This window comes from Gossypium hirsutum, chromosome A03 (assembly GCF_007990345.1).
Source record: "Gossypium hirsutum isolate 1008001.06 chromosome A03, Gossypium_hirsutum_v2.1, whole genome shotgun sequence".
NCBI classification, from domain to species: Eukaryota; Viridiplantae; Streptophyta; class Magnoliopsida; order Malvales; family Malvaceae; genus Gossypium; species Gossypium hirsutum.
The window spans coordinates 50,892,966-50,911,697 of record NC_053426.1 but is presented as its reverse complement, the minus strand read 5'-3'; the positions used below and the strand labels follow the sequence as shown (position 1 = coordinate 50,911,697).

At 31.6% G+C, this 18,732-nt stretch overlaps 1 protein-coding gene across 3 annotated transcripts; it reads left to right on the top strand.

Moving 5' to 3' along the window:
- Positions 1-14,945: 14,945 nt before the first annotated feature.
- LOC107893706 (zinc finger CCCH domain-containing protein 1) lies at positions 14,946-18,541 on the top strand. 3 transcript variants are annotated; one of them, XM_016818763.2, is made up of 4 exons: positions 14,946-15,174; positions 15,971-16,145; positions 16,389-17,221; positions 18,286-18,541. In XM_016818763.2, exons 2-4 carry the CDS (start codon positions 16,067-16,069, stop codon positions 18,400-18,402), a joined length of 1,029 nt encoding a protein of 342 aa, XP_016674252.2. In that variant the 5' UTR covers positions 14,946-15,174; positions 15,971-16,066; the 3' UTR covers positions 18,403-18,541. The 3 variants fall into 3 exon arrangements, with proteins under 3 accessions (XP_016674252.2, XP_016674253.2, XP_016674254.2); XM_016818764.2 differs by having other exon boundaries at positions 14,948-15,174; positions 15,994-16,145; XM_016818765.2 differs by having other exon boundaries at positions 14,970-15,174; positions 16,067-16,145.
- The last annotated feature ends 191 nt before the right edge of the window (positions 18,542-18,732 follow it).

The window sequence follows — 18,732 nt, the reverse complement described above, 5'->3', positions numbered from 1 at the left end:
GAGATCACTAAATTCGATAAGTGAGTCAAAAATTTAATAAATTAATACCTATGAGTCAAGTGTGAATATAGAAGTATTTTTGAATTAGTGAATTTGGTGATTTAAAAGAATTAATTAGGCAAATTGGGTCGAGAATGAGGTATCGAGACCTCGACTTCATAAACCGAGCCATAAATATTTTTATAAATATTTATGGAGTGTTAGTGAGTTAGTGTTAAAGTTTCGTTAGAAAATTTTAACGTTTGGATAGTCAATTTATTAAAAAGGACCAAATTGAAAGAGGTGCAAAATTTGTTAAATAGTGATTAAATAGCTTAAGTGATTAATAATGAGGGATTTAGAAGGAATTAGACCCAAATTAAATGGGTTGGATGGTCTGGGCAAGAAAATCAGCAAGAAATTAAGGAGAAATAAGGGTAAAATTGGAAATTTAACAAATTTAGCATATAAAATAAAGACAAAATTGAAAAATCTAAAGATATCATCATTTTTCTTCAGCCAAAATGCCATGGGAGGTCTGAAAGAAGCTGGTTTTTCATATTTTTCCATATGTGAGTTCAATTCTTGCTTTTTATTTGAGATTTTTATGTTTTTGTAACTTTTAAAATTAGGTTCAAGTATTTAATTCATTAGTTTTTGATTTTATGGACAAAATTGAAAGTTACCATTGATAAGTTTTGGTTTTTTATGATGAATTAACATGGATTTGAAGCTTTAATTTTGTTGTATGATGATTTTATCAAGTAATTTCAATAGAAATTGATTTTAGGACCTAATTGTGAAAAAGTTGTGAATTAAGGTTTAGTGTTGAAATTATGATTATCAAAGATTTTGTAATAGTTTATAATAATGGAATAAAGTAGTTTAGAATAATGGAGTAAGGTTTTAATTAAGAAAAATTAGCTTAATTGATGGGTGAATTGTACAGGGACTAAATTGTAAAAGCTGTAAAATTTAGGGTAAAAGTGTAATTTTGAAAGTTGAAGGGCATAAATTATGAAGTGAATTAGAACTGAAATGAATGCTAATGAATGGAAACTTCTATATTATAGATCTAGAATCCGAAAATAAACATGGAATAGAGGAAATTTCCGATTAGTCCCTGAATTTTCATAACTTCTACAAATAGGCTCAGGTAAGTTCATATGGTTGAACTTGTTTATTAATTGTTAATATGGGAATGATGTAATGTGTTATTTCATATATTTTCTATTGAATTGTTAATATCAAGAAACAATGTGAAAATTGAATTAGAAGTTCAAATAGAGGAAAAGCGCAAGATTGGTATGCTCGTGTTGTGACCTGTGATGAATTGACGGATAAGACCATGGTTTTTCCATGGAAAAATGTGAAACGTAGGTATGGTATTTCCATATTGAGCTATGATACGTAGGTATGGTATTTTCCATACTGAGCTATGATACGTAGGTATGGTATTTTCCATACCGAGTTGTGAAACGTAGGTATGGTATTTTCCATACTGAGTTGTGAAACGTAGGTATGGTATTTTCCATGAGGAAAATCATATTGAGCTGTGAATCGTGGCATTAAGCAAACGACGTACTCAAATCTGTAAGACGTTCTCTAGTTTAACAAGTGATGGTAAGTGACAATTGAAATTACGTGCTGAAATCTAATTTGATGTTTGAAATTGAGCTCAATGAAATGAATTCATCGTGTGAAATTGTGGATGGCAAAAGATATGTGTATAAACTTGCTTATTGAATTGCTATGGTATTTTGGTAAGATTTATATTTTGAGCCTATGAACTTAATTACTAAGCTTACATAAGCTTACTCCTGTGTGTTTAATGTTCTTTGTAGATTAACTTGGGGTCGGCGGATCAGATCAACACATCAGGGCAAACTATCCAAATTACTTCGGTAAATTTTATCATGCATCTTAAGGTTTATATGGCATGTATAGGGTTTAATTGAAAGGAAGTGAAGGTGTTATAAGCTTAGTTATCAACATTTTTCACTAAAATAGTTTTGGATAGCAGCAGTGGTCCAAATTTGAAAAATCACCAAAAATTTTGGAAATCGAAATAGATGTTAAATAAAATATGAAATTAAATCTTATTTAGTCTAGTTTTACATATAAGAAACGGTGTAAGCAAAAGAGTTTCATTTTATGAGATATTTGAATTTTTATGAGACAATGTCAAAATGATTTCGGGTTCCCTTGTTCTAACTTTGTAAAATCATTAAAAATATATAAAAATACTTGGGGGTTTATTAAAATAATTAATTAGTATATTTTCAAAAGAAACAAACAGGAACATTATTCGAATCTCGTATGAGGATATAATTAATTTTTAGTAAAGAGGGGTTGAAACTGTTGGACAACGAAACAGGGGAGACTTTAAAGAATAAACTGTACTTATTGGTTAGACCAAAAATTCTGAAAATTTTATGGTAAGAAGATATGTGAGTATAGTTTTAGGAAAAATTAGCAAATCTTAATTTGAAGTTCTGTAACTCAAGATATAAATGATTTAGTGACTGTGACTCGAGTGGACAGCTTTGATATGAACATAAGTAAATAATGGAATTATGTGAAATTATTTTGTAAACTCCGATAACATCCTGTAACCCTGTTTCGAAAATAGATGTGGGTTAGGGGTGTTACATTTATTGGTATCAGAGCTTCGGTTTAGTTGATTCTCAGATCGAATGAGATGCGTAAAGTGTCTAGAAATATATGCCATATAAATCTGTGATAGTGTGATGTGTATGATCCAATCTAATTTTTGTTTTACTTATAGACATAAATACTTTTCAATAGAGTTATTTCAGAAAGTGTTGAAAATGACACTAAGGTGTCTGAGTAAGAATGTGTTTATGATGATTCGAAACTTGGAAAGTTATGAAAAAGAGTTCATGATATGGATATGATGATATACGAAACGAAATAATCATAAATCGAGAAATATGGGAAAAGGGAAATGAAATAAAAGTTTATCTTGTGATGAGCACGTCTATGTTGTTTGGTATTTATATGATGTTATGTTGTTGATAAGTGCTAGCCACCAAGCACCCCTCTATGGTTATCATAGGAATTGAGTACTCTTTTACATTAAGCAACAACGACCCATAAATTTCCGCGAGAGTATGTACAGATCCAATTGGAATTTCACAACACTGTCTTAAAATCGACTCGTAATAGAATTCGTCTAAGGATAAACCCAATAACGGCTTCCCCGTTAATCTCATTAATGCCTCATGCCTAACCACGATCGCTCTCTTGCAATCACCTACACCACATTTAGTTGGGGTAAATGGAATAGGGCTGTAATGGAATAAAGCTATAATCAGTAATTCAATTGTTTGGTTGGATGGAATGAAATGGAGTTGTAATAGCAAGGCTTAAATGACCAAAGTGACTAGAGTAGAGGTGACGTGAGCCCAAGTACCAAGCCCAAAACCAATTCTGACAAGTCGAGACAATATGGAAATGGGTTAAATCTTCAAAGCCCAAATTCACAAGAAGCATCTAAGGGTTTATCCGATTCTTTGTATCTACTAGTTGGGCCAATCACAAGAGCATGAGCTAAACATTTTAAAGAGGCTCTTAATAGGTTGATGAAGAGCCTGTAGGAGCAAACCCAATTTGATCGAGGGAAACTTCCAAATCTTTACGTGGTTCAAGTCATTCAAACATTGGATGACTTTTCCAATGGGTTTGATTAAATAAGGGAAAATTTTCAAAGACTTTAATTAATTTTATTTTAGTTTATTTTAGCATCTTTAAATTAATGTCATGCATTATTAATCAACATCTTTTAATTATGACATGTATTATCTGTTCTGCATTTAATAAAGTTATGCATTATGAAACTCTCATGTTAGTTAAGATTGCATAATAAATTATGACATGCATTATTTAACTACCATGATAGTTAAAGTTTGCATCTTAAATAAGGCCATGTATTAAGTAACTCATTTGTTCATTTAGTTCACATCTTAATTAAACCATGCATTTAAGCATCTTAGTTGTTAAATATGTTTGAGTTAGTTTATATAAGTTTATTATTTATTTTGGCTGTCATTTTAATGCATTAGTTAAAGTATGTTTATTTTCATTTTTATTAATCTATTTTAAGTTGAATAAGAATGTGAAGAGGTTTCAAGTGATTAATGAATATACAATCCTAATTAGGTGACTATTCAAAAGACCAATGGAGGCTTTCCAAATTTTGTTCGGTTTTGATGCACTTAAGGCAAATTCATGGCACCAATTAAAGGGAGGAAACACAAGCAAAGAAGGCATTCGATTATGGACGAAGAAATGACTTCAAAACAACAACTTTAAGAAGCATTAAACTTCATGAAAATGATGACCTTTAAGCTATCCAAGGACTAATGAAAAGACATAACCTATAACACCCCCTAACCCTTTTTAGACATCAGAACAGGATTACGAAACATTACATCACTACAATTTAAACACGAATAATACAAGAATATTCATTATACAATTCAGTAATTTGTCTTATTGACCCTTTAATGGAGCCTCAAGGCACAAAGAAGAAGTTAAAAAAAAATTGGGACCCGATTAGATTCTTATAAAATTTTTCGTAAAAATTCCAAAATTTTTATTAAGAACAGTACCCACACGCTCGTGTGGTTTAGGAGACACTCCCGTGTGTCTCCATGATATGCCCGTGTTGACTTACCGTGTGGCTCACATGGCCAGGACACGCCTATGTCCTTTACTCGTGTAACTCTCTAACTTATTGCTCATGAACAAATTAGTTTCACACGGTCAAGACACACGCCCGTGTGGAATTATTTTCAATTCGAACCTAGTGCAGCTTTCCCACGGCCAGGCACATGCCCATGTGCTGTGGCCGTGTGCCTTACACGGCTGAGACAAACGTCCGTGTCTCTGCCCTTGTGACAATACCTGAGCAATCTGTTCATAATATTTAAGATGCAGGGGACACACAGCCTAACCACATGCCAGTGTATAAGCCGTGTTTCTCACACAGTCTGATCACACGCCCATGTACCAGGCCGTGTGGACTCAAAATAAACCTTATAGTTCAAGTTTACCAACCCTACAAACCTTGAATAACAAGCAACTTAAAACCCAAACTTTCAATCAATCCAAAACATAATTAAATACATCTAAAACATGTCAAAAACTGTCAATATAACGATTTAACTCATGTATGTTTATAGGTATCTAACATAAATTTTCAATCAATATACAATTTCAAACCAATCCAATTCAATACACTTTTCAATCATACACATACTTTCACAAGATAATTCAATTCATTCCCAATATATCAAACTCACCTCAATTTCACTTACCATATACATTAAATAATAAAAGCAATAGTTAATTATTAAGTTCGGTTTATAGAAATACAAACCGTAATTCTCGGATTACTCTTCGTCAACCTTTTCTTTTCCTTTCTTTGTCGATATCTTGGGTTCTTTGTTGGCTACAAAAATAAAATAATTTACACTATTAATACAACACTAATTCTCAATAAATAATTGAATTTATATTCAATTTACACTTTATTTTCAATTAAGTCTTAATTAACTCATTCACTTTACTAACTTTATTCATACTTTATTCTTATTCAAATTCCTATCAAATTCAACCTAACTATCAAGTGTTCATAATAAAACCCTAATTTAAAATTTCTTTCAATTCAATCCCTCCATCACAAAACTTATAGCTTCTTTTACAATTTAATCCATTTATCAATTCTAACTTAAAATTCATTCAATTAAATCCCTAATTCAATAATTTGTTCAACATGAACCGTATTCAAAAACCTATGAACTTCCAAAATCTTCATTAAATTTCAACAAAACTTTGCTCTAAGGCTTCTAAAACATCAAAATTAAAAGAAAAGGGCTTAATTGACTTACCAAATTAAACTTCAAATCCCAAATCCTCAATTTTCCCGTTTCTTCTTTTCTTTCCTTCTTTCTTTCCCCTTTTCGTTTCTTCTCTGTTCTTTTTCTATTTTATTTCTTTATTTCATTTCATTTATTTTATGTTTAATTATATTATATTATTATATTAACATAATTATTATTAACTTAAATAATAAGTAAATACATACATGTATTACAAATGTATGTATTATATTTATTACACATGTATTTAATTTTTACCATACATTTGGCACCTTTGTTTTAATTGCTAATTTAATCCTTCAACTTTTCTTGATTCTATGTTTCAAATTTTACATTACATTCAATCTAGTCATTATACTAAATTAATCTCTATTCAAACTAATTTACTTAACCAAAATCTAATTAACCACTCAACTAACTTTCGTAAATATTTCTAACAAATATTTACGGACTCAATTTATGAGAACAGTAACCCAGAAACAAATTTCTAATACCTGTGACTGTTGGTTCATTACATGACCTCTCAAATACACAAAGTCAAGTGAAGAGACATGCCTTCTGGGCTAGCTATCAAGAGTTTAAATCAAATTTAATTGTTTGTTTTTAAGCTAGTAAAATGCTAAATATGAAAGGTCTTTGCAGGAACTTGAAAGGTTATTTTAGAGGCCTATAAATTTCGACCTAAGCTACTTATGTAAAACCAATTTTTGCTTGAAATTAAATCATACTTTTGTGAGAAATTTTCTCTAAAGTTCTTTATTGAACTATTTCAAACTTATCAAACTTTCTAAGTTTATGGCTTTCAAAAAAATTATCTTATCACTCTGTTTTCCATCCCGGGGTGTAGTGACATTGATACACCAAGATTCGAGTATTTGATCAAGTTTAAGTGGATCATAGTTTTAATATAGCTATGATTCCTTAAAGAATTCAAGTGCTTCAGATTAAGGTTTCCACCTTTTGAACCATTTCAAGACGATTCTTCACATTAAGTTATTTTTCGATCATCCAAGCTTGGGAAATCGCATCGAGAGGGGTTGTGCATATCTATTCCAATCAGGGTGATAGCTTAACTCGACAATAGGAGAGAAATCACCCCATCATCTGGATTCAAATTCAAGGTGTTGTTTGGATATTGATTGTAGCAAACATCACTTCCTTCATTGGATATTGTTTGTCTGGGTAAAAGTATCGATATCAGGGACCAAGGTATCAATACTTTACCAAATGAACAGTTTTCAAACTGGATAGTATGTCGATTTGGTATCGATACCTATAATACGTATCGATACCTAACACAAAAATATCAATACTTATTTCCTCAATATTGATACCTTGTTCAAAGTTTTAAAATTTTAGAGATTTGTCCATATTCATGCTAGAATCAAATAGTTGTTGAATTTAATCGTGTTATTGGTTGAGATTGTTATTATGCTTAAATTTAACGCTTTTGAATTACATTAAATGATATATTTTGCATGACACTGCTCCCGTGACTGTAGTAGCATCCCGTAACTCGGGTCCGGTGATCGGACTAGGTGAGAGGTGTTACATTTACGGTAAGCTAGACAGGTGTCGATTCTACCTCTTCCAACTCCCTCTTTATAATAGGATTTTCTTAACTAAGAGCTAGCTTATGGATATCAAATATTGATATCGAAAGATCATTCCCATCACTTCTTGACTTTTATGATTTGTTTGCTAGAGGATCATCAAAGGCTAGAGAAAGAGATAGAAAGTTGACTAGAGTAGGGGGTAGAGGGGTTGTGTATATCTATTCCAATCGAGGTGATAGCTCAACTCGAAAAATGGAAGAGAGATCAAATTGCGTGAGAAAAGGGGTCCCCATTATCTAGATTCAAAGTCAAGGTGTTGTGTAACACTCCTAATCCGTATCCATCGTTGGAACAAGGTTACGGAGCATTACCAGAGTTTATAGATCAAATAAACAGATATTTCAAACATTTCAAATCATATAATACTCATGTTAGAAACCAATCAAAATCAAACATATTGTCCCTTATATGAGTTCTCGAGGCCCAAAATACACATTAGAAACAAGTCGGGACTAAATCAGATACTCAAAGAATTTTTCAGAAAATAATGAAAATTTTTGAAGCTGTAGGGGTCATACGGCCTTGTGGCTAGGCCATGTGACTCACACGGCCCAGAGACACACCCGTGTCTTAGGCCGAGTGGACATACAAAATAAGAACACACGGCCGCGTCCCAGCCCTTGTCTATGCTCGTATAACTCACTGACTTGGGTCACACAGCCAAGCCATACACCCATGTGCTAGGCCGTGTGAGCATACTGACTTGCACTCTTAAAAAGATACAGGAGGCACACAGTCGTGTCACTTGGCCATGTGTCACATATGGATGAGACACACGCCCGTGTCTCTGCCTGTGTAGACAAAAATAGGCCATTTTACAAGCCATATTTCTCACCCAATTTTGGCATTCACCTACACTCTACATTTTACATATATACAAGTCATAATTAGGCATCCAAAACAAGCCAAAATTAAGTCTTAAACATGTAAAATCATCACATACAACCAATATGCCTTTAGGCACTTCAAATGACAATATGTAATATGTCAACCATGTATCCAAATTTACCTAAGTGACCAAATACATATAGGCATAATTGTACCAAAACCTATCATGTAGGTCATTTATCAAGCTCACCCATTTGGTACCAAATATACCATTTCAAACCAATCATCAATATACTTATAAGTTTTCCATAACAAAGCACTAAATCACACCAATATATATAACATATCTTATATGCATATTCAAACCACATTTTAATTTCCATCATTCAACCATACCAAACACACATTAAATATGATAAGGCCACATATATATATACATCAAAATATACCAAACACAAGCCAAATAAGTGACTAATTTTAACAAAACACTTATATACCAACATTGACCAAATTAACATATACATGCCATTATAACTGGAATTAATTAACCAAAAGTACCAAAAGAGCCAATGAATAGTGTAATATGGCTCTGACAAGCTTCCAACCTGAATGAGTTTCTGAATCACTATAAAACATGAAAAATAACACAGAGTAAACATTTAAGCTTAGTAAGTTCGTATAACAAAGAAACTAACTGTAATGGCCTAAATTCAAGGTTATCGGAACAGTGGTTTCATAACCATAAATCTGATTTAAAGAGAAATTTATTTTAATATTTTTGCATTAATATTTATATAATAGGAAAATCGTATGAAAATATCGATAAAATTTTTTTACCGATTTAGTGGTTAGTTAGAAAAAGAAATTATTGAAGAAATTGGGTAAAAACAAAGTATCGAGTCTCGATCTCATAAAACCGAGTCAAAAATATTTTTATAAATATTTATGAAATGTTAGTGATGTGATATTAAAATTTTGTTAGGAAATTTTAATGTTTGGGTAGTCAATTAAATGAAAAGGACTAAATTGTAAAAGGTGTCAAAGTTGCTAGAATGATTAAATAGCTTAAGGTTTAATGAGAAAGGATTTAAAGGGAAATTAGACCCAAAATTTATTTGGGCTGGACGGAAAGGGCATGAAATCAACAGGAAAATTGATGATTTAAGGGCAAAATAGGAATATTGCATAATTAACTAAATAAATATAGGACTAAATAGGAAATATCTAGATTTCTCTTCATTTTTCTTCATTCTCATCAGTCAAAACGCCATAGGAGGGGTTCTCTAAACTGGTATTTCATAATTTTTGCACCAAGTGAGTTAATCCTTTCCTATTTCTTGTAATTTTTGTGTTTCTAAGACTTTTACAACTAGGTCCTACTATTAAATTCATTAGTTTTTGATCTCATGAATGAAATTGAAAGTCACCATGGTTGAGTTCTGTAAATTTATGATGAAATAGGATGAAATTGAAGCTTTAATTTGTTTATGAGATGATTTTATTAGGTAATTTTAATAGAAATTGATTTTTAGGACCTAATTGTGAAAATATTTGGAATTAAAGTCTAGTGCTGAAATTATGATTTCCAAATTACAACTAGTTTAAGGTGATATAATAAAGTGTTAATTGAGAAAAATCAGCTCAATTGAGAGGCTAATTGAGTAGGGACGATATTATCATTTATTAAAAGCCCAGGGGAAAAATGGTAATAAACAGCTTGCACTAAAACAGTTTTGGACAGCAGTAGTAGACTAACTTTGAAAAATCACCATAAACTGTAGAAATAGAATTAGAAGATGAAAAAAATATGAAACTAAATCTTATTGAGTGTAGTTTCTCATAGAAGAAACGTTGTAAGCAATGGATTTGTAAATCTTGAGATATAATAAATTTTGTGAGATAAGGTTAGAATGAATTCAGGTTCCCCTGTTCTAACTTTGAAAAATTATAAAAAATTGAATAAAAATAATTAGGGGCTTAAATTTATATGTATAGAATTATGAATGAGTCTATTTTTAAGAGAAATAAACAATAATATCATTTGAATTCTTTATGAAGAGATAATTAATTTTTAGTGAATAAGGGTTAGAACTATCAGACAGCAGAACAGGGGTGACTTTAAAGAATAAACTGTACTTATTGGCTAAACCAAAAATCCTGAAAATTTTATGATAAGAAGATATGTGAGTCTAGTTTTATGGACAATTAGTGGATCCTAATTTTGAGTTCTGTATCTTAAGATAAAAATAATTTAGTGACTATGATCCAAGTAGACAGCTTTGAATGAACTATAAATAGTAGTGGAATTATAGAGAATGTTGCATATGAACATGAAATGTATTAAATTGATAATTAAATTTATTTATTTAGATCCAGAAGATTCAAATATGAAGCTAGATCGAGGAAAGGAAAAAGTTTGGGATTAGTAGATTTCTCGAGGTAAGTTCGTGTAACTTGAATTATATTCTTAAATTCTTGAAATGTATGTTATTGATGTGAATATGATTTGAATGTTCATTGTATGAAAATTGATGAAACATTGATATATTTGATAAAAATGGAAAGAAATCTCAGTTGAATGAAAGCAAAAATTCGATGGATCTCTGAAAAGGAATTGACGGTAAAAAGGATCTAGCCCGGACGAGTGATCCTATCTTGATATAGCCCTCCTAAAGAATATGTGTAAAATGGATTTAGCCCAGACGGGTAATCTGAATTAGGGTCTGAATTTAGCCTGGACTGGTAATTCAGATCCAAGCTCATTAGAGTAATTGTCGTTGCAGGGGATTTAGCCTGGACTGGTAATCCCGACAATACTCTATGAGTTTATATTACAGGGGATTTAGCCTGGACCGGTAATCCCACTGTAAGGATGAGGTTTGCGGGAGTGTGCTCTCTGAAATGGAAATGTGCGCATATGAATATGAATTGATGGACCTGGAAATTGTACACTAAAAGTGTACCTCTGAAAATCCATCGAAAGTTCCAAGAAATTCAACGGGATAAATATGGAAAAAAATAGGAAATAGAAATCATGGTATTAACGAGTCCATCAATCATGGTATAAATATTATTGACATATGGAAATTATTGTACTAACTTGAATGTTGAGTTTGTGCATGTTAGGGTAATAATGCATTGAATGGATATTTGAATGTTTATTGCATTGTATTGAAAATATTAGGTAAGTATAATTCTTGTTACATGAGCTTACTAAGCACAAAGTGCTTACCCTATTTCCTTTTTCCCTGTTTTGTAGTGTTAAGAGCTCGGAGGTCAGATTTGGTCGGAGACACATCACACTATCAACTTCAAGATTTCGGTATATCAAGAAATTTTATTTTGGAAATCAGTGGCATGTATAAGCTAATAAAGTAAATGTTAACGTGAAATGAATGTAAAGTTAGCCATTGGTATGGTTAACAAACATGGTTTTGGTATGTGATGGCGTTATCTTATAAATATGCGTGAATCTATATGCGTTAATCTGTCTTGAAAATATGTTGAATTGGATTGGTTGATGTGGATTGTTTTTGGTTTAAAATTGAAGGGAAGGTTAGATATCTATAAATAGGTTATATTGAATTTAAAAAAAAAATTAATTCGTAAACTCCGGTAATACCTCGTACCCTATTCCGGCAATGAATACGGGTAGGGGGTATTACACTAACTTACCATTTAATCACATTTAAGGTAAGCATACAAAACATATCCAACTCAATTTGGCCAAAGCCTAAACACATATCCTCAACAACCATGTTAGTCATGTAATTCATATAATATTAAGAAACATGTATGAATTCAACCACTATTTAAATTCCATATACATGTAACATCTATACCATGTATCCATATATCATATATAAATCATTTCCATGTAATTTATGTAAATGCCTGTACTAGTTCGTATCGAACTCATATAAAATCGTAACAGAACTGTGCTTGTTGAACCATTTAGAATATCGTTGGATATGTGGGTGGTACACACGAGGTGTATTGAACTGTAATCCATCAATTCATGTACATGTATGCTCATACGAGCGATAAACAGTAAGCTCCTCTAAGCTGAACAACAGTAAGCTCATACGAGCTGAGTAACGGTAAGCTTATAAGAGCTGCAATCGGTAACTCTAATGACATGTCATTTGTATCTTACAAATTCCTAAGGTTCAAATGGGGTTCGGTAATTTTAAAATATACAATCAATATTCATTCATGGCAATTATATAATTCACAAAAAAATAATTCAATTTAAAACATATAAATATACAATTTAATTACACAAACTTACCTTGACGAGTGTACATGGATACGGAGGCAACTAATCTGATATTTTCTCTTTACCTTGATCTAACTCTGTATGAGGTCTGACATGATCTATACGAATAAAGACAGGATCTATACGAATAAATTTAATTCATTTCAATATAATTCTCATTCAATTTAATCCAACATGAAATTTTGGTAAAATTACCATTTTGCCCTATACTTTTAATTCCTCCTAGGCTCGAAAAATGAAATTCATGCAATTTAACCCTTACCTAAGCCTAGTCAATTTTTATACATATTAATAACAGCCCATATATTTCACAAAATTCACAAATTTTACCATAAATTTATCACCTTTTTCAATTTAGCCTTTAATTGATAATTTTACCAAAAAAATCTTTTCAAAAATTATTTATCTAACAACAACCATTCATTTTCTATCATCAAACTTTAAAATTCAAGCATGTTCATCAATTACAAAACTCTAATACTTTAACAGTTTTGCAAATTAATCCCTGGCTAGCTAGATTAAGCTACAATGATCCCGGAAACATATAAATCATCAAAAACGAGACAAAAATTCATACCTAATTGAGCAAAATAAGCTTGCTGAAATTTCAAACTTCTATGGCTAGGTTTTCTTTTAAAATTTTTTGTGGAAGATGATAATAATGGATGATAATAGTTTGTTTTATTTAATTTATCATTTATTACCTATTTACTAATTTAACCTTAAAAACTAATCAAAATTTCAATAATAGCAACCATACTTATCCACTAACAATATTAATTGCTAAATACTATATAATGACCTCCAATTTAAAATTCTATAGCTATTTAATACCTTTAGCCATTAAAACACAACTTTGCACTTTATGCAATTTAATCCTTTTTTTTATCAAATTAAGCATGTAAACAGTAAAATTTCTTATCTAAATTTTTATATGGTATTTCTATTATACTATAGACCATAAAATAATAAAATAAATTTTCCGACTTCGAATTTGTGGTCCCAAAACTACTATTCCGATTTCACTGAAAACGGGCTGTTACATGTTGTTTGGATATTGATTGTAGCAAATGTCACTTCCTTCATTGGATGGGTTTAGGCTTCTTTGTCTCGCCCTCATATCGGAAGGTTACGTTTGAAACCCTTTAGGAATTTAATCACTAGAAAGATCTCTTCTTTCATTTAAACCAAAGATTTGATCACCATATTTTCCCCTTATTGTTAATCCTCTTACCATACACCACTTCAAATGGTTACTTCCCTCCTTACTTAACCTAGGTTGATTCACATCATTTTTATAGGAAAACTCTATAGTTGGAAGAATTTATTCCCACTTGCTCGGCCTCCCTTGCACTGAGCTCTTCAGAAAATGTTCTAGAAAATCGACGACTAGGGTTTGGCCATCTTGAGTGCAACAGTTCCCTCTTTGTGCATATTTTTTTTATTTTTTTAATAAAACTTTAAAGTATCCTTAAATAATACTTATTTCAAATATGAAATGATATTTTTATAATTATCCTAATTAAGTTGCAATCTTGCTAACTCGTGATACCAACTCAATTAAATACTTAAATAATAGTATATATAGATAATAAATTCAAATATCCAACTTCATTGTAATTTTACGTATAATAAATTTAGTATTTTTTTTACAAAAAATTGAATTTTTAAATTTAAATTTAGTCGATTCAAATATTTAAAAATAATATTATTTTAAATTGATTCTATTTGGGATTCAATAATAATGCTTGGATGTAATCCTAATAATGAATAGGTTAAAAATAAGTGAAAATATTTGGTACACTTTTCGTGGAGTTTAGTGAGGGGGATGACAAGTGTCTTATATGAGTATAGTAAAATATTCAAAGATAAATATATATAAAAACACATGCCAATTTTTAAGGTTGCTTATGGGATAAAATATATACACTTTCAATGTACCATATACTAACCTAAAAAATAATTTAAGTTAAGGATTTAAATTCTTGAAGTAAAAAAAAAACTATTGGTCTAAAATACAGGTTAATAACCATTTGGTACCCAAGTTTGGATTCAATGTTCAATTTAGTATCTAATTTTTTTTACTTTAATTTAGCATCTAAGTTTAGCTTTAATGTTCAATTTGATATCCACATCAAATGACATCATATGGCTCAATAAATATTTTACACATGTGCTCTAGTAAAAAAACATAAAAGCTTAATAAAGACAAAAAGGTAGGTCAGGTACCAAATTAAAAATTAAAGTCAAACTCAAGTACTTAATTGAACATTAATGCGAAACTCAGGTACCAAATAGTCTATTAACCCTTTAATATCCGACCGCAACAAATTCTATTTGGGAGTTTTCATATTTATATTGGCCCTAAAATTTTAGACATTTCCAGCCCCAGTCCACTCGAAATTTTTTCTTTCTTCCACCACTCGCCGCCGATAGCGCCGCCACTGTCCTCTGTCGCCGCCGACATTCTTTTCCTCTTTCTCTCGCCGTTTCGCTACGCCCTTTTCTCAACTGAAGCCGCTATCGCTGCCGTCCTATCAATTGGTTTTTCTTTCCATTAAATTAGGTGAGTAGAAATTGAGCTTCTTCAATTCTTGATTTCAAGTTTTAGGTTTACTATTCATCAAGGAATGTTTGATTTCTATTTAGATTTATTTAGCTTCTATAGCTTTTATGTTTCTGCTGCAAGTTTTTTCGAGTTTCATTTTATTTTATTTTTATAATAAAATTGTTCACAATTTCCATCGTTAGTACCATCGTTGTAAGTTTTGTATTCTTGATAAAATCGACACTTGCAATCATTATTAATGTAATTGTGGTTATAGTTATGATTAGGGTCATAAAATGTCGAGAAGTATTATGTTTTGAAAATCTTTGATGTATGTATGAATTTTAGTATCATTTTGATGAGGCTAAATGCTCTAATTTAGAACCCTACATTTTGAAGAAGTGCTGAAATTACTTTTCAATAATAACGCATAAAAAGCTTTAAGCTTTTGGTGTTGGGACTAATGAAAACCTTCTGGGTGAAATTAATACATGTGAAACGAATGTTGTTATGGCTGCTTTGTAGGTATAAGTTGGACAAGTATCATGATTTTCAAAACAAATAAGAAAAAAAAAATCGAAAGCTCTGCAAAACAAGTTGGGGTTGAGGGTTCCTCTTTTACTCCATTTTTTAGATCCCTCTCACTCCTCGATTTATATCCAATTCCTATTTGTATACAATTGGGTCCTGAATTGAGCACTTAGCCTTTCCATATAATATATGTAGATATTTAGTTAGGACACCAGTTAGTTTGTCGATCATGTATGTCTCGCTAGTTTTAATTAATAATGGTAAGGATTTTGACTGATTTTAGTTTAAAACCACTTGGAGCACCAGTCGTGGTCAAATTAAAGTTAATCTTGGTTGAGGCAAGGAATCTATAAGCCTTTGTTCTTTTCTGTCCGTTAAGATGGCTGATTCAAGCGAGCCCCAGGATCCTGGAAAAGAACTTCGGCAATCTGAAACAGAACCTCAACAATCTGAACAAGGTAAATTTTGTCCTTTCTTTTATTTTTTTTCTTGAAGCTATATATGGATATTTACTTATAGTTAAAACACCCATCGATGGAGTTGCTCCCCATCTATGGGCTACCTTACCATTTGCTGAACTAAATGGCTTCAAAAGATCCCCTATGACAGTTCATTTTGGACTAGATCTAGAACCACCCTCAATGGTTTGTGTAGCCATAAATCTTCTCATAGATCCATTAATTAATTCTTTGGTTTTTCAGTCTGCAACTTCTTTAGGAAGCCAACGAAGGGCAAAAACATAAGGAAAAGGACAATAAATGAGGATGAAGATGAAGACTCCAGAAATGGCACATCTTTGTTGCACAATCAAAAAAAGGCTTCGAAGCCTGACAATAAGTTGTACTTTTCAACTGGATCCTCCAAGAGTGCTACTGCCACTGAATCAAGTACTGAATCTCACAAGCCGGTTTTTCAATTTGAGTCTTCCACGGAAATTCAAGTCCAAAATGATAGCAGAGCTACAGCAATCTTAGAAACTGAGACTGAGTTTACAAAAGATGCTCGAGCTATACGTGAGAAAGTTCTTAAACGAGCAGAGGATGCTTTGAAGGGGAAAAGCACAATCTCTGGGGGAGAAAAATTGTACACTGGAATGCATGGCTATGTGGATCATAAAGCCGGATTTCGAAGAGAACAAACCGTTGCCAGTGAGAAAGCAGGTGGCTCTCATGGACCTCTTAGAGCTTCTGCCCACATCAGGGTTTCAGCAAGATTTGATTATCAACCCGACATCTGTAAAGACTACAAAGAAACCGGTTACTGTGGTTATGGAGATTCATGTAAGTTTATGCATGATCGTGGAGATTACAAGTCTGGGTGGCAGTTAGAGAAAGAGTGGGAAGAAGCAGAGAAAGCAAGGAAAAGAAATCTTGCTTTGGGTGAGGGGAATGACGATGATGAGGCAGGGGTAGTTCAGAGTGATGATGATGATGATGATACATTGCCCTTTGCCTGTTTTATTTGCCGGCAGCCATTTGTTGATCCTGTTGTTACTAAATGCAAGCACTACTTCTGCGAGCACTGTGCTTTAAAGGTACCCTCTTATGCCCTTTCGTGTAGATTAATTTTATTTTTCCTTAAATGTCTTATTTGTGCCATGTCAATATCTAGTATTTCATGTCATATGATTCAATATGGTTTACATTTTACTCAGTGATCAAAAGACCATACCTTACCCTCCGGACATACCGGTTGAGTAGGGAATGATAGGCTGTCCAATCCGATATAGTATATTAACCCTAGGGAGATCAAAGTTGTCAAGAGCGCTAGGTGCACTCGAGGCGCTGGGCAAAAAAAGCGCTCACCTGAGTAAACCAAGGCACAAGCATATAAATATAAATATGCATGTAAAATTTTTATAAAAACATATGTAACTAGTACATATAAATAATAAGTATTAATTAATTAGTAAAAGATAGATAAATTTTAATATAGTTCAATCTATAAATTCAAAACATTGTTCAATAGTTTATGTTTAATAATTTACTTAATGTATTGTAAAATAAAACAACATGAGGAAAAAATTAAATATCATCATCAGAAACTAGCTCCAAATTTCCTTCATCTTTATATTCTCTTTAAAAGTTTCAACTTTTAAGAGTTAATTAGGTTTTTATATAATAAAATTACGTCAATAATTAATTAAAAAGTCATTTATTATATTTTTCTTTTAAAAGTCAAAATAAGAAAAAATAAACAGGAGAATGGAAGGACTCTTTAGTGAAGCACGCTTTTTTTGTGCCTGGCTTTGCAACAAAGGCGCCGAAAAGAGCACTAGGCGCTCGCCTTGACATCACTGAGGAAGATGTTTATCTGGTTTAACCGGTGAAAAATTGTTATTTGTAGTTTATGAGATTCGAACCTTTAATCAATTAATATTATGTGGAAATGATGTCATCAAGCCAAATACATTTATTATTATTTTGGTACAACATATTTATATTATTAGTTATATCTATTTAACAATTAGAGTATTTTCTAAATGTTAACTTTTAATCAAATCGAAAGGTTCGATTTTGGATTTGATTTTGAGTGCATTGTATTGATTTCTTTCGAAAGTAAAAGGAAGCAATTGCATTTTGGTTGTGTCTGTTTCAGCATCATGCGAAGAATAAGAAGTGCTTCGTATGCAACCAACCCACGCTTGGCATTTTCAATGCAGCTCATGAGATACGTAGAAAGATGGCTGAAGAGGGTAAACTCAAAGGCCATTGATGCTTCTGCTTCAATCCTGCTGTCTTTTAACATTTTTGTTTGTTGTTTAGTGTTGTAGCTGACTATGCTACTCTTGTTAGACTCAGTCTTGGGTTTTTATCCGACATAAATATATACATTATACATATTTTATTTTGAAGATTTTCATGTATGTCCAGAAAGTTGTCCGATGCGTGCCAAACGCAATTAATTATTTCTCTAATATTATTTTTTTGCATATATAAAAAGGGTATATTTTGGTAAAAGTACCGGTAAGAGTCCAATTGTATTGTCTCTTTTATTCAAAATAAAAAATAAAAATGGGTAATTTAACCTTTGTACAATAGAGTA

What these genes read in the sequence shown, in the direction of transcription:
- LOC107893706 (XM_016818763.2), top strand. Translation starts at nt 16,067, where the DNA reads ATGGCTGATTCAAGCGAGCCCCAGGATCCTGGAAAAGAACTTCGGCAA. An exon ending in ACCTCAACAATCTGAACAAG is followed by an intron (nt 16,146 to 16,388) that starts GTAAATTTTGTC and finishes TTGGTTTTTCAG; the next exon opens with TCTGCAACTTCTTTAGGAAG. An exon ending in GCGAGCACTGTGCTTTAAAG is followed by an intron (nt 17,222 to 18,285) that starts GTACCCTCTTAT and finishes TGTCTGTTTCAG; the next exon opens with CATCATGCGAAGAATAAGAA.